Below are 14219 nucleotides of genomic sequence, written 5' to 3'. Positions count from 1 at the left end.
AATTTGTTTAATAAAAATCCGGACAGACGGCAGACAGACAGTCAGACGGAAACGACAACAATATAGAAGTATAAAGCGCAGTTCTGTCAAGCCCATGCAGCTTTGAAGGACGCTAGATTTTTGTGACCATTACCATGTTTGTGATAATTCCAGCGATAGAAAATAGAAAGCCCATCACCTAGTCCCGACATTTAATACTTACAAGAAAAATTGTGGACCTTCCAACAAATTAAAATCTCTGGTAATAACCCTTCCAAACGGTGCTGAAAATTTTCGGTCTTTTTAGTTACGGGTGGTAGTTTTACAAATTAGATAACTCTATTTACTAAATTAATTAATAAAAATAAATCGAACAATAATTTTGAGCGAATTTCGAAAATTGTAGCTGCCACGAGAATAAAAATTACCATTGAAGGTCAGACTCGCCCACGCATCAGCATGCCACAGCCACCTCTGAGTTCAATAATTTATTTAAATTCTTCCCAGACGAAAACCGGGCAGAAATTCTTCCACACCTAAATGCAATTTCAACTCCAAACAATGCACAACATCACAATACTTAATGTTTAAGCTAACAATTATCATTATCTAAAGTGTTAGCGCTTGACGTAATCCAAAATCTTATTTATCCTTATGAATAATCAAAATTCTAACTGCGTATCTCAAAAATCAATAACCCCGGCGCCGTTTTCAAACGCGTGTTCGGTTCTAATTGAGAAAATCTTTTACCTTTTCGAATTTTCGAAGTCGCAAACCGATCCATATAAAACATATTCACATGCACATGACAATTAACGAACAATTAAATTAAACACCAAACAGGTAACCAATTGTCGTTGGTTGTATGCACTAACTTTTAGGGTTATATGCGTTCGAGTGCGTGTTATAACATGCGGGTTACGGTTACACATCCATCACTACCAACACTCCTACGTCGACTCGTAAATGGTAAAAACGTTATTTCGTTATATTACAAGTGCACTGGACATGAATCCCAACCTTACTTCCCATTCCCGTCCCATTCATGTCAACATTCACGAGATTGCGGCAGAATGGGCGGCGCATGCGGGGGAAGGTGGATAGGCAACACCCTATACAGGTTGAAGCGGCGTTCACACATTGCGGGTGGCGGTTCAGGATGTTTTTGAATACAGTTTTTGGATAAGGTAGGCCTTGTAAATCTAGTAATTTGGTTGGCAGCCAATTTCATATATGCAAAAATCCCTAAGGAAAAATGAAATTATTTATCGGATGAGTTTAAGGTTAGAAATAAATACGATTCAAGGCACTGAAGTAAACAAGAATTATTTCAGAATGAATATAATTAAATTAAACATTCACATTTATAATTAAGTTTTAACTTTAATAATTCGTATCAACATTTTTGGTTATATTATATCATTATTCTTAGCAGTTAATATAAAAATATCTGGTTGACCGAGCTTCACTCGGCTCGTTTGGTAGTATTAGATCAGATTAGGACAGATAAATATGCGTATAGTATGCATTTTGAAGTAGACGCGCTAATTAAAAATACACATTAAAAAAGAAATTCCATAAGCAGTCTTTGTTATAAACAGTGATAAGTGACATGTAGAGATTAAAGAACAGAAAACTGGAATTATTGTTTGACATTTATTACAATTTCATTTGTTACCCAAGTTTTCTCTCTGTCGTTCTTTTTTTTTCCTAGTTCTCTCTCTCGACTCTAGAAAAAGGTCACAACTACATTCTTACTGCCAGAAGAGTTTCGCCTCTGGTGTGGTTATCATACTGAGTTATCGTGCTCTTTTGCGTTATTCCTAATTTCTCAATCTCAACCCTGCTCTCGAAGATGCCACTTACGAAAGTGTGCGAAACGTTGAGCCCAAAAACTCAAATAACACGGTCCCATCCCGGAAAACGATCACACATTGACTCCGACCGTGAAACCTCTGAAATGAATGCTTGACAAAATAATCTCAATTCAACGCACTTTCGTGTGCCTTTTATCCGCTCACTCTTTAGTTTTCGGTAAATTTTCTCACCTCAGAAGGTGAATTTTAACGTCCTCTATACAGTGGAGTATGTTTCGGTACGTACAATTGAAGATAAAAAGGTACGTCAAACGTACTGTCAGACTGTCACCCAAACTTCTCTTATAAAACAATCTCGTGTTCGTGTAGTGTCATCTGAAGTTGCCTAGCAACAAATATAATTCACTGCCTGAAAATTGCTGAAAATGCATGAAGCTGTAATTTTCAGAAGTTAAAACTATGATCAATCGATTTTTTGACCCAAAAAACCCCTAACCTGTAAATTTCATCGAAATCGTTAGAGCCGTTTTCGAGAAACCCATTATATATATATATATAAATATATACAAACTTTGCTCGTTTAATAGTATTAGATAATGAGAAGGAGTAAATAACTTAATAATGTCTACATCGCTTTTGTACTCTTTTTGTGCTTCAGGAGTGTTCATCCTAGTTCTAGTTGATGATCATTCATTATTCAATTTTCCCTTTTTTTTTGTTTCGGTTTCATAATTTTTTTTTTTAAGTTAATTTTTTCAATTTTTCAAATTCTCCACCTCCAAATTTTTCAATTTTTTGTTTCTTTAGTATCTCGGTTTGCAATTTTTGGATTTTACAATTTTTGGTTTTTTTTTCGATTTTTTGGTTTCTCACTTTCTAATTTTTTGATTGTTCAAATTTCCGTTTCTTCAGTTGTTCAATTTCTCAATTTTACAATATTTTATTTTTCAATTTTTCATTTTCTGGGTTTTTAATTATTCAAGTTTTCAATTTGACAATTTTTGATATCACGATTTTTTATTTTTTATTTTTGCTTTTTTTGTAATTTTTGGATTTTGCAATTTTTCGATTTTACAATTTCTCATTTTTTTTTGATATTTTAGTTTCTCAAATTTTAATTTTTCGTTTTTTCATTTTCTTTCATTTTTTAATTTTCCGATTTTTTAATGTTTCGGTTTTATAATTTCTTTAATTTAATTTTTTCAACTTTTCGAATTCTCTTTTTTTCTATTTTTGGTTTTCCGATTTTTTACTTTTTCAGTTTTTAATTTTTTAATTGTTCAATTTTTTGTTTCTTCAAGTTCTTGATTTTTATTTTTCGATTTCTTAATTTTAGAATTTTTGATTTTTCAATTTTTTATTTTCTGGAGTCATAATTATTCAGTTTTTTGATTTTATTATTTCTCTCTTTTCCTTTTCTTCAATTGTATAATTTTTTGATATCACAATGATTTGTTTTTCCATTTTCTATTAATTTTTTACGAGTTATCGATGTTTCGCTTTTATAATTTTTTTTCAATTTTTCAATTGCTTGTCTTCCAAATTTTTCGTTTCTTCAATTCTCCGATTTGTAAATTTTGAATTTTGCAGTTTTTCGATACTACAATTTCTCATTTTTACGATTTTTCAGTTTCTCAATCTTTAATTTTTCAATTTTTCAAATTTATGTTTATCAAATTCTCAAGTAACTGATTATAATTTTTCATTTTCCGGATTTTTTAATTTTTATTTTCAAAATTTTATCTCACAATTTTTCATTTTTTCCTTTCCTTTCTATTCAATTTTTCAAATTTTCTATTTCTGATTTTTCAGTTCGTTGATTTACCAATTTTCAAATTTTTTAATTTTGCAATTTTTGGATTTCCCAATTATCTGATTTTCTGATTACTTTAATTTTTATTGCGATTTCCCAATATTTCATATTTTCGATTTTTTACTTGGGCGATTTTTAAGTTTCTCAATTTTTAATTTTTCGTTTCGTTACAATTTTTGAAATCACAATTTTTCGTCTTTTATTTTATAATTTTTTGGTATTACGATTTTTCAGTGTTTCCCGTTTTATAATTTTTTTTTCAAGTTTATTTTTTCCAATTTCGGATTTTCTCGATTTCCAGATTTTTCAGTTCCTCGTCTGTTCAATTTTTCGATTTGTAATTTTTGGAATTAGCAATTTTTCCATATAACAATTTTTCATTTTTTCGACTTTTCAGTTTCCCAAATTTTTATTTTTGGATTTTACAATTTTTGGTTTTTCGATTTTTTAGTTTCTCAGTTTTTAATTTTTCGATTGTTTAATTTTTATTTTTCAATTTCTTAATTTTACAATGTTTGATTTTTCAATTTTTCATTATTTGTTTTTTCATTTTCTTTATTTTTTTCGATTTTTCGATGTTTCGGTTTAATAATTTCTTTTTCAAATTTGGTTTTTTCAATTTTTGAATTTCTCGACTTCCAAAATTTTCAATTCTTCGTTTCTTCAGTTTTCCGATTTGTAATTTTTGGATTTTGCAATTTCTCGATATTACAGTTTCTTATTTTTTCGATTTTGCTGTTTCTCGAACTTTAATTTCCCGATTTTAGTTCTTCATTTTCCCGATTTTTTAATTTTTATTTTTTAGATTTCATATCAGAATTCTTGGTTTTTCCATTTCCTTTACTTTTTCAGTCTTTCTTTCGACTTTATAATTTTTTCGTTTATTCCATTTTTTAAATTTTCGATCTTTGATTTACGGATTTCTCATTTTGCCGATATTTAAGTTTCTCAATTTTTAATTTTTTGATTTTACAATTTTTAATATTTCTATTTTTCGTTTTTCTTTTTTCCTCGATATTATAATTTTTTATATTACAACATTTCGTTTTTTCATTTTCTTTATTTTCTTTTCAATTTTTCAGTGTTTTTGTTTTATAAATCTTCTTTTTTCAACTTTCGTTTTTTCAATTTTTCAAGTACCGACTTCCACATTTCTCAATTTTTCAATTTTTCAAATTTTTGTTTCTTCAGTTTTTCAAGTCCCTGATTTCAATTTTTCATTTTCCCGAATTTTTAATGTTTACTTTCTCGATTTTATATCACAATTTTTCATTTCCTTTACATGTTCAATGTTTCTTTCGATTTTATAATTTTTCGGTTATTCAATTTTTAAAATTTTCAATTTTTGATTTTCCGATCCGTTGATTTTCCAATTTATTAAGTTTTCGAACTTTGAAATTTTTGGATTTTTCCATTATCCAATTTTCCGATTTTCCTAATTTTCAATATGTATTTAGATTTCACAATATTTCGTCGTTGCGGTTGTGCACTTTTTTATTTTTCAATTTCTGATTTTCTCGACTTCCAGATTTTTCAATTCTTCGTCTCTTCAATTTTTCGGTTTGTAATTTTTGGAATTAACAATTTTCCATTTTTTCGATTTTTCAGTTTCCGAAATTTTTATTTTTGGATTTTACAATTTTTGGTTTTTCGATTTTTTGGTTTCTCAGTTTTTAATTTTTCGATTGTTTAATTTTTATTTTTCAATTTCTCAATTTTACAATTTTTGTTTTTTCAATTTTTCATTATTTGTTTTTTCATTTTCTTTGTTTTTTTATAATTTCTTTTTTCAAATTTGGTTTTTTCAATTTTTGAATTTCTCGACATCCAAAATTTTCAATTCTTCGTTTCTTCAGTTTTCCGATTTGTAATTTTTGGATTTTGCAATTTTTCGATATTACAATTTCTTATTTTTTCGATTTTGTTGTTTCTCGAACTTTAATTTCCCGATTTTAGTTTTTCATTTTCCCGATTTTTTAATTTTTATTTTTTAGATTTCATGTCAGAATTTTTGGTTTTTCCATTTCCTTTACTTTTTCAATGTTTCTTTCGATTTTATAATTTTTCGGTTATTCAATTTTTAAAATTTTCAATTTTTGATTTTCTGATTCGTTGATTTTCCAATTTATTAAGTTTTCGGGCTTTGAAATTTTTGGATTTTTCCATTATCCAGTTTTCCGATTTTCCTAATTTTCAATATTTAGATTTCACAATATTTCGTCGTTGCGGTTGTGCACTTTTTTATTTTTCAATTTCTCGATTTTTGCTGCTCATTTTTTCTATTTTTAAATTTTTATTTTCTAGATTTCATATTACAATTTTTCGTTTCATTTCCTTTTTATTCCTATTTTTTAATTTTAGTTATTACATTTTGTTTTTTCGTTTTCTTTATTTTCTTTTCGATTTTTCAGTGTTTTCGTTTATAAATTGTCCTTTTTTCAACTATGGATTTTTCAATATTTCAATTTTTCGTTTCTTCAACTTTCCAATTCGTAATTTTTGAATTTTGCAATTTTTCGATATTACAATTTCCCATTTTTTCGGTTTTTCAGTTTTTCAATCCTTAATTTTTCATTTTCCCGAATTTTTAATCTTTATTTTCTCGATTTTATGTCAAAATTTTTCATTTCCTTTAATTTTTTTTTTCGATTTTATCATGTTTCATTTATTAAATTTTTAAAATGTTGAACGTTACAATTGTTGGATTTCTCCATTAGCCGATTTTCCGATTTCCGTAATGTTCAGTATTTTGATTTCTCCCAATATTTCGTCTTTGCGGTTTTGCACTTTTTCGATTTTTTAATTTTTTCTTTTCCCAGTTTCTCAATCTCTTGATGTTTAATTTTCATTTTAAAATTTTTTAATTTTGAAATTTTTGGATTTCCCAATTTTCTGATTTTCTGATTACTTTAATTTTTAATTCGATGTCCCAATATTTCATTTTTTCGATTTTTCACTTTGGCGATTTTTAAGTGTCCCAATTTTTTATTTTTCGATTTTCAATTTTTCAAGTTCTTGATTTCCAATTTTTAGATTTTTCAAAGTTTGCTTTTCATACACACTTTTTCGTTTTATCATACTTGATTTTGCAACTTTACAATTTTTTCATTTTTTTATTCAAAAAGTTGGAAAATTGAAAAATTAAAAATCGAAAAACTAAAAAATCGAAAAAAAATAAAAAGTTGAAAAACTGAAAAAAAAATCAAAAATCAAAAAAAGAAGAATTGAAGAAACTAAATTTTGAAATACTGAAAAACTTAAAATCGAAGAAATTATTAAATCAAAAAACTAAAGAAGAAAAAATGCGAAAGCGAAAAATTGGAAAATTATAGAATTGTCAAAACTGTTCCATTTCATTAATTTCCTATACTTTTTCAATGTTTCTTTCGATTTTATAATTTTTCGTTTGTTCAATTTTTATGTTCAATTTTTGATTTCTCGATTCGTCAATTTACCAATTTATAAATTTTTGAACTTTGTAATTTTTGGCTTTCTGCATTATCCGATTTACCAATTTCCCTAATTTTCAAAATTTTGAGTTCACAATATTTCGTCTTTGAGGTTTTGCACTTTTTCGATTTTTCAATTTTTCAATTTCTCAATTTTTAATTTTCAATTTCCCGATTTTTTAATTTTTATTTTCTAGATTTCGTATCACAATTTTTCGGTTCTTCATTTCCTTTATTTTTTTCTTTCGATTTTCACTTTACCCATTTTACAATTTTTAATATCTCAATTTTTCGTTTATCTTTTTTCTTCGATTTTATAATTTTTTGATATTACAACATTTCGTTTTTTCAAATTATTTGTTTTTTTTTCGATTTTTTTCAGTGTTTTCGTGTTATAAATTGTCCTTTTCTCAACTTTGGTTTTCTCAATGATTCAATTATTCGATTTCCACATTTTTCAGTTGTTCGTTTCTTCAATTTTCCGATTCGTAATGGAATTTTGCAATTTTTCGATATTACAATTTCCCATTTTTTCGATTTTGCAGTGTTTCAAATTTTTTTAAATTTTTATTTTCTCGATTTTATATAATTTTTAGTTTTTTCATTTCCTTTACTTTTTCAATGTTTCTTTCGATCTTAATTTTTCGTTTATTCAGTGTTTAAAATTTTCAATGTTTGATTTTTTGATTCGACGATTTACCAATTTATAAATTTTTGAATTTTGCAATTTTTGAATTTCTCAATTTTCCGATTTCCCTAATTTTCAATATTTTGATTTCACAATTCATCTGTGCGGTTTTGCACTTATTCGATTTTTCAATTTTTCGTTTCCTCAATTTTTCAATTTCTTGATTTTGACGTTTCGCTTTCGGGATTTTCAAATTTGTATTTTCTACATTTCTTATCACCATTTTTTGTTTCTTAATTTCTTTTATTTATGCAATGTTTCCTTCGATTTTATCATTTTTCGTTTATTCAATTTTTCAAATATTCAATCTTTGATTTTTCAGTTTGTCAATTTTTAAACATTTCGGTTTTCCTATTTTTCGCTTTGTCGATTTTTAAGTTCCTCAGTTTTTAATTTTTCGATTTTCAGTTTTTCAAGTTCTTGATTCCCAATTTTACAATGTAATTTAATTTTTTCATTTTTTTTTATTCGCATCGTTGAAAAATTATATAATAAAAAAAAAAATTACAAAATCGAAAAAATTAATGACAAAAAAAAGAAAGAAGAAAAACGCGAAAGCGAAAAATTGGAAAATTATAGAATCGTCGAAATTGTAAAATCGAAAAACTGAAAATTTTCACAAATCGAAAAATGCTACATGTAAAAATTTAATGAACAAAAAGAAAGGACTACTGTTCCTGGAGAATCTAGAGTGTATTGTTGGTTGCCTAAAAACGAAATGTAGAACTTGCTATGAATCATGCCAAAGTACACAAACATGATGAGAACTTTAATTAAATGACAAACATCTTTTTCCACTTATAACATAATAACTCGTTTTAAGTGTAAACTTGCCTCTTTTATGTAATATTTACTCTTTAAATAGCAGTTCAAACACAAATGACGCATTTTCCTTGCAAAAAACTTTAATAGAAAGCAACTTAAATATATATCACAATAAATAAAAATGAAATCTTCACAATAAATGCCATAAACTCCGAAACACACACTTTTCTAAATATAAATAAAAACCAACTTATCAAAAAACCTATACATTCATTAATCTAGCTTGAAAATGTGCTCCATCACATCTGCCATATACGGATTCTCGCCTAACTTATTAACTTCATCTTGAGCCTGCCTCTTCAACTCAGCTAACACCTTTTTGGTATAATCAAAACTTCCGTATTTTTCTAACAACACCACGCAGTACTTTTTCACCTCGATATCCTTCGTTCTCTGACGCAAAATATCTGTCAGCAGCGTCAAGGACAAACTTATCTTAACAGATGTACTTAATTTTTATGACTTAAGGATACGCATTACTTGATTATCATCAGGCTGGCTGTGAATGGCGTGAATAATGGGAAAACTGAATTTTCCCTCTGTGAGGTCTTCACAGAAACTCTTATGCAACATATACTGGAAAAAACGCGACATGAATTTTTAATTTAATAACTTACTTACTTACATCTTTGGAATACAAATTTAAATAATCATCGCGAATTTGAAAATACAGTCCTAGAATGCCAGTGAGCTTAGTATAGTCAGCTTTGTTTTCACTAAACAGCTGCATTAGTCTTATTGCTAACATGAAAAGGCCTCCAGTTTCTAAAATTGGTGAATCAGGGTAATTTGACTCAACTGTTGGTAGAACTTACTTCTAATTGTCATTTGCTTGTACTCATTTTCGCTAGGGCACGTGAAACTATCCCTCCAATAAATTTCCATGCCTTGGCCCCTGTGTAATTCTAAAACTTGTTCAGTATAAACACGCACAGCCTAAAAATAGACCACTTATTAATTAGGAAAAATAAACACCAGGAAGATGTAGTACGTCCGGATGCTCCAAATCCAGCAACCTTTCCAGCGCAATAAACAGAATATAGTTGGCTGCGTTTATGGTACTAGGGACCCCATAGATTGAATGGGCCACTGGAATCCCCCTGCGCAGTATAGAATTGTCCTGGATGTCATCCAGACTAAAAAAAACCTTGACTCTCAACCCCTAAAAAATCGCCAACTTACAGAAGGCTGGAATTGTGCATCATTTCAACAATTTCTCCGATCATCTTTAACTTGTCTTCTGGAATATTAAGCCAGTGATTGAACGCCTGAGCCAGCTTAAAACGTATATTTTTGCCCGGATTTTGCAAAATGTACGTAAACGGCTGCAGCAGTTTCTGTAAAATTTGAAAAATTAAATTGAAACTGTACCTTTCAAAAAACTAACCTCATCTTGACTTTTGTCGTTGCTTTTACTGTAGACACGGGGCACCGGTTTTCCGACGTTTGCCATAATTTCTGCGTGCGTTATGGCCGAGTCTGCTAACGAACGAGTTTTTATTTTATTGCAGAAAATTACGTTTCGTCGGTTTTTTTCGAGGTTAGCAGATCGAGCTAGTGACCAAGAACGGAGTATTCGTGCCAACCTCATGGTGAAAAAAATACTAGACTGGTCGATATTTTAAAAAATTGTGGCGAGATAAAGCTTTTTCTTGGTTTTTATCACTGTAATCACCAGTTTTTTGGATTTCGTTTTGTTCAGTTTTTTGTTTGCGGTTAAATCGACGGCTAAAAGTGGACGAATAACTTTTTTGCGGGTTTGGTATCTCTGAGTGACATGTTGATATACAGGCTTATCATAAATGATTGTAGTCGAAGTAGGCGCTGACGCAATTGTTTTGATGTGCCGCTTCTTATTTTCAAAAAATTATTAATTATAATCCACTAAAGCATTGTTTAAGTATATTCTTGATGAGTGATGACTACTGTAACACAGTAAATTCTCGAAATCGAAAATTGAAAACATTGAAAAATTCAAATGTGGGAAAATTGTAAAATCGAGAAATCGAAAAATAAAAAAATCAAAAAAATAAAAATTGGAAAGTCGGTTAATTCAAAAATCGAAACATCGAACAATTGGAAAATCGAAAAATAAAAAAAAAATTGGAAAATCGAAAAAACTAATAATTTAAAAATTGAAAAGTTAATATTGAGAAATCGAAAAACTGAAAAATCACAAAATTGAACGAAATATCCAAAAATTAGGAAATCAAAAAATTGAGAAACAGAAAAGTCAAAAAAGCAGAGTCGAAAAATCGCAAACTTAAAAAATCGAAAAATTGAAAAATCTAAAACCTGAATAATCGAAAAATTGAAGAACTGAAGAACTGAAAAATCGAGAAACCGAAAAATCTAGAAATTTAAAAATTAAAATATGGAAAAGTTGAAAAATTGAGAATTTGAAATATAAAACAATCGAAAAATTGAAAAATTTAATGTATAAATAACAAAAAACTGAAAAAAAAATCGAAAAATCTAGAGATCGAAAAATCAAAGAATCGAAGTATTGGAAAATATCAAAACTGAAAGAAATATCCAAAAATTGAGAAATCGAAAAACCAATAAAGCGAAGTCGAAAAATTGAAGAATTGTAGAACTGAAAAATCGAAACTTTGAGAAGTGGGAAAATCAAAAATAGATTAATCGAGAAATCAGAAAACTGAAAATTTAACGTCAACATTTTTTCATTGAAAAATTTAAATACTGAAGAACTGAGAAGTCAAAAAGTCGAGAAATCGAAAAATCTAAGATTTAAAACATTGAACAATTAAAATATCGCAAAATTTAAGAATCGAGAAATCCAATTCAATTTAAAAAATTGAAAAATTGAAAAATCACAAAATTGAACGAAATATCCAAAAATTAGGAAATCAAAAAATTGAGAAACAGAAAAGTCAAAAAAGCAGAGTCGAAAAATCGCAAACTTAAAAAATCGAAAAACTGAAAAATCAAAAACCTGAATAATTGAAAAATTGAAGAACTGAAGAACTGAAAAATCGAGAAACCGAAAAATCTAGAAATTAAAAATTAAAATATGGAAAAGTTGAAAAATTGAGAAATTGAAATATAAAACAATTGAAAAATTGAAAAATTAAATGTATAAAAAACAAAAAACTGAAAAAAAAATCGAAAAATCTAGAGATCGAAAAATCAAAGAATCGAAGTATTGAAAAATATCAAAACTGAAAGAAATATCCAAAAATTGAGAAATCGAAAAACCAATAAAGCGAAGTCGAAAAATTGAAGAATTGTAGAACTGAAAAATCGAAACTTTGAGAAGTGGGAAAATCAAAAATAGATTAATCGAGAAATCAGAAAACTGAAAATTTAACGTCAAAATTTTTTCATTGAAAAATTTAAATACTGAAGAACTGAGAAGTCAAAAAGTCGAGAAATCGAAAAATCTAAGATTTAAAACATTGAACAATTAAAATATCGCAAAATTTAAGAATCGAGAAATCCAATTTAATTTGAAAAATTGAAAAATTGAAAAATCACAAAATTGAACGAAATATCCAAAAATTAGGAAATCAAAAAATTGAGAAACAGAAAAGTCGAAAAAGCAGAGTCCAAAAATCGCAAACTTAAAAAATCGAAAAATTGAAAAATCAAAAACCTGAATAATTGAAAAATTGAAGAACTGAAGAACTGAAAAATCGAGAAACCGAAAAATCTAGAAATTTAAAAATTAAAATATGGAAAAGTTGAAAAATTGAGAATTTGAAATATAAAACAATCGAAAAATTGAAAAATTTAATGTATAAAAAACAAAAAACTGAAAAAAAATCGAAAAATCAAAGAATCGAAGTATTGAAAAATATCAAAACTGAAAGAAATATCCAAAAATTGAGAAATCGAAAAACCAATAAAGCGAAGTCGAAAAATTGAAGAATTGTAGAACTGAAAAATCGAAACTTTGAGAAGTGGGAAAATCAAAAATAGATTAATCGAGAAATCAGAAAACTGAAAATTTGACGTCAAAATTTTTTCATTGAAAAATTTAAATACTGAAGAACTGAGAATTCAAAAAGTCGAGAAATCGAAAAATCTAAGATTTAAAACATCGAACAATTAAAATATCGCAAAATTTAAGAATCGAGAAATCCAATTCACTTTAAAAAATTGAAAAATTGAAAAATCACAAAATTGAACGAAATATCCAAAAATTAGGAAATCAAAAAATTGAGAAACAGAAAAGTCAAAAAAGCAGAGTCGAAAAATCGCAAACTTAAAAAATCGAAAAACTGAAAAATCAAAAACCTGAATAATTGAAAAATTGAAGAACTGAAGAACTGAAAAATCGAGAAACCGAAAAATCTAGAAATTAAAAATTAAAATATGGAAAAGTTGAAAAATTGAGAAATTGAAATATAAAACAATTGAAAAATTGAAAAATTAAATGTATAAAAAACAAAAAACTGAAAAAAAAATCGAAAAATCTAGAGATCGAAAAATCAAAGAATCGAAGTATTGAAAAATATCAAAACTGAAAGAAATATCCAAAAATTGAGAAATCGAAAAACCAATAAAGCGAAGTCGAAAAATTGAAGAATTGTAGAACTGAAAAATCGAAACTTTGAGAAGTGGGAAAATCAAAAATAGATTAATCGAGAAATCAGAAAACTGAAAATTTAACGTCAAAATTTTTTCATTGAAAAATTTAAATACTGAAGAACTGAGAAGTCAAAAAGTCGAGAAATCGAAAAATCTAAGATTTAAAACATTGAACAATTAAAATATCGCAAAATTTAAGAATCGAGAAATCCAATTTAATTTGAAAAATTGAAAAATTGAAAAATCACAAAATTGAACGAAATATACAAAAATTAGGAAATCAAAAAATTGAGAAACAGAAAAGTCAAAAAAGCAGAGTCGAAAAATCGCAAACTTAAAAAATCGAAAAATTGAAAAATCAAAAACCTGAATAATTGAAAAATTGAAGAACTGAAGAACTGAAAAATCGAGAAACCGAAAAATCTAGAAATTTAAAAATTAAAATATGGAAAAGTTGAAAAATTGAGAAATTGAAATATAAAACAATCGAAAAATTGAAAAATTTAATGTATAAAAAACAAAAAACTGAAAAAAAAATCGAAAAATCTAGAGATCGAAAAATCAAAGAATCGAAGTATTGAAAAATATCAAAACTGAAAGAAATATCCAAAAATTGAGAAATCGAAAAACCAATAAAGCGAAGTCGAAAAATTGAAGAATTGTAGAACTGAAAAATCGAAACTTTGAGAAGTGGGAAAATCAAAAATAGATTAATCGAGAAATCAGAAAACTGAAAATTTAACGTCAAAATTTTTTCATTGAAAAATTTAAATACTGAAGAACTGAGAAGTCAAAAAGTCGAGAAATCGAAAAATCTAAAATTTAAAACATTGAACAATTAAAATATCGCAAAATTTAAGGATCGAGAAATCCAATTCAATTTAAAAAATTGAAAAATTGAAAAATCACAAAATTGAAAGAAATATCCAAAAATTAGGAAATCAAAAAATTGAGAAACAGAAAAGTCAAAAAAGCAGAGTCGAAAAATCGCAAACTTAAAAAATCGAAAAATTGAAAAATCAAAAACCTGAATAATTGAAAAATTGAAGAACTGAAGAACTGAAAAATCGAGAAATCGAAAAATCTAGAAATTT

General features: G+C 27.1%; 2 protein-coding genes across 7 annotated transcripts in view; both read right to left on the bottom strand.

The window, feature by feature from the left end:
* The window catches only part of LOC135139719 (uncharacterized protein), a 93651-nt gene extending 92616 nt beyond the window's left edge, over positions 1–1035 (bottom strand). For 3 of the 6 annotated variants that reach the window (XM_064070022.1, XM_064070026.1, XM_064070029.1), the window contains exons 1-2: positions 730–1035; positions 203–263 (exon numbers count right to left, since the gene is read on the bottom strand). The gene's annotated coding sequence lies outside the window, so the exon portion shown is untranslated. Of the gene's footprint in view, positions 1–202; positions 264–407; positions 543–729 lie in introns of those variants that run through there. The other 3 variants (XM_064070024.1, XM_064070023.1, XM_064070025.1) reach the window with 3 other exon arrangements.
* Positions 1036–8633: 7598 nt separating this feature from the next.
* LOC135139733 (terpene synthase-like) lies at positions 8634–10271 on the bottom strand. The gene is made up of 7 exons (XM_064070056.1): positions 9959–10271; positions 9754–9908; positions 9563–9707; positions 9387–9507; positions 9197–9336; positions 9045–9147; positions 8634–8978 (listed from the first exon to the last, which is right to left on the bottom strand). The coding sequence occupies exons 1-7, from the start codon at positions 10160–10162 to the stop codon at positions 8785–8787; spliced, it is 1062 nt and encodes a 353-aa protein (XP_063926126.1). The 5' UTR covers positions 10163–10271; the 3' UTR covers positions 8634–8784.
* Positions 10272–14219: the final 3948 nt, after the last annotated feature.

Source organism: Zophobas morio, unplaced genomic scaffold (assembly GCF_036711695.1).
Source record: "Zophobas morio isolate AGI-343-1 ecotype UQ-CSIRO unplaced genomic scaffold, CSIRO_AGI_Zmor_V1 ptg000033l, whole genome shotgun sequence".
NCBI classification, from domain to species: Eukaryota; Metazoa; Arthropoda; class Insecta; order Coleoptera; family Tenebrionidae; genus Zophobas; species Zophobas morio.
The sequence above is the reverse complement of the archived record's forward strand: the minus strand, read 5'-3'. Positions and strand labels throughout refer to the sequence as shown.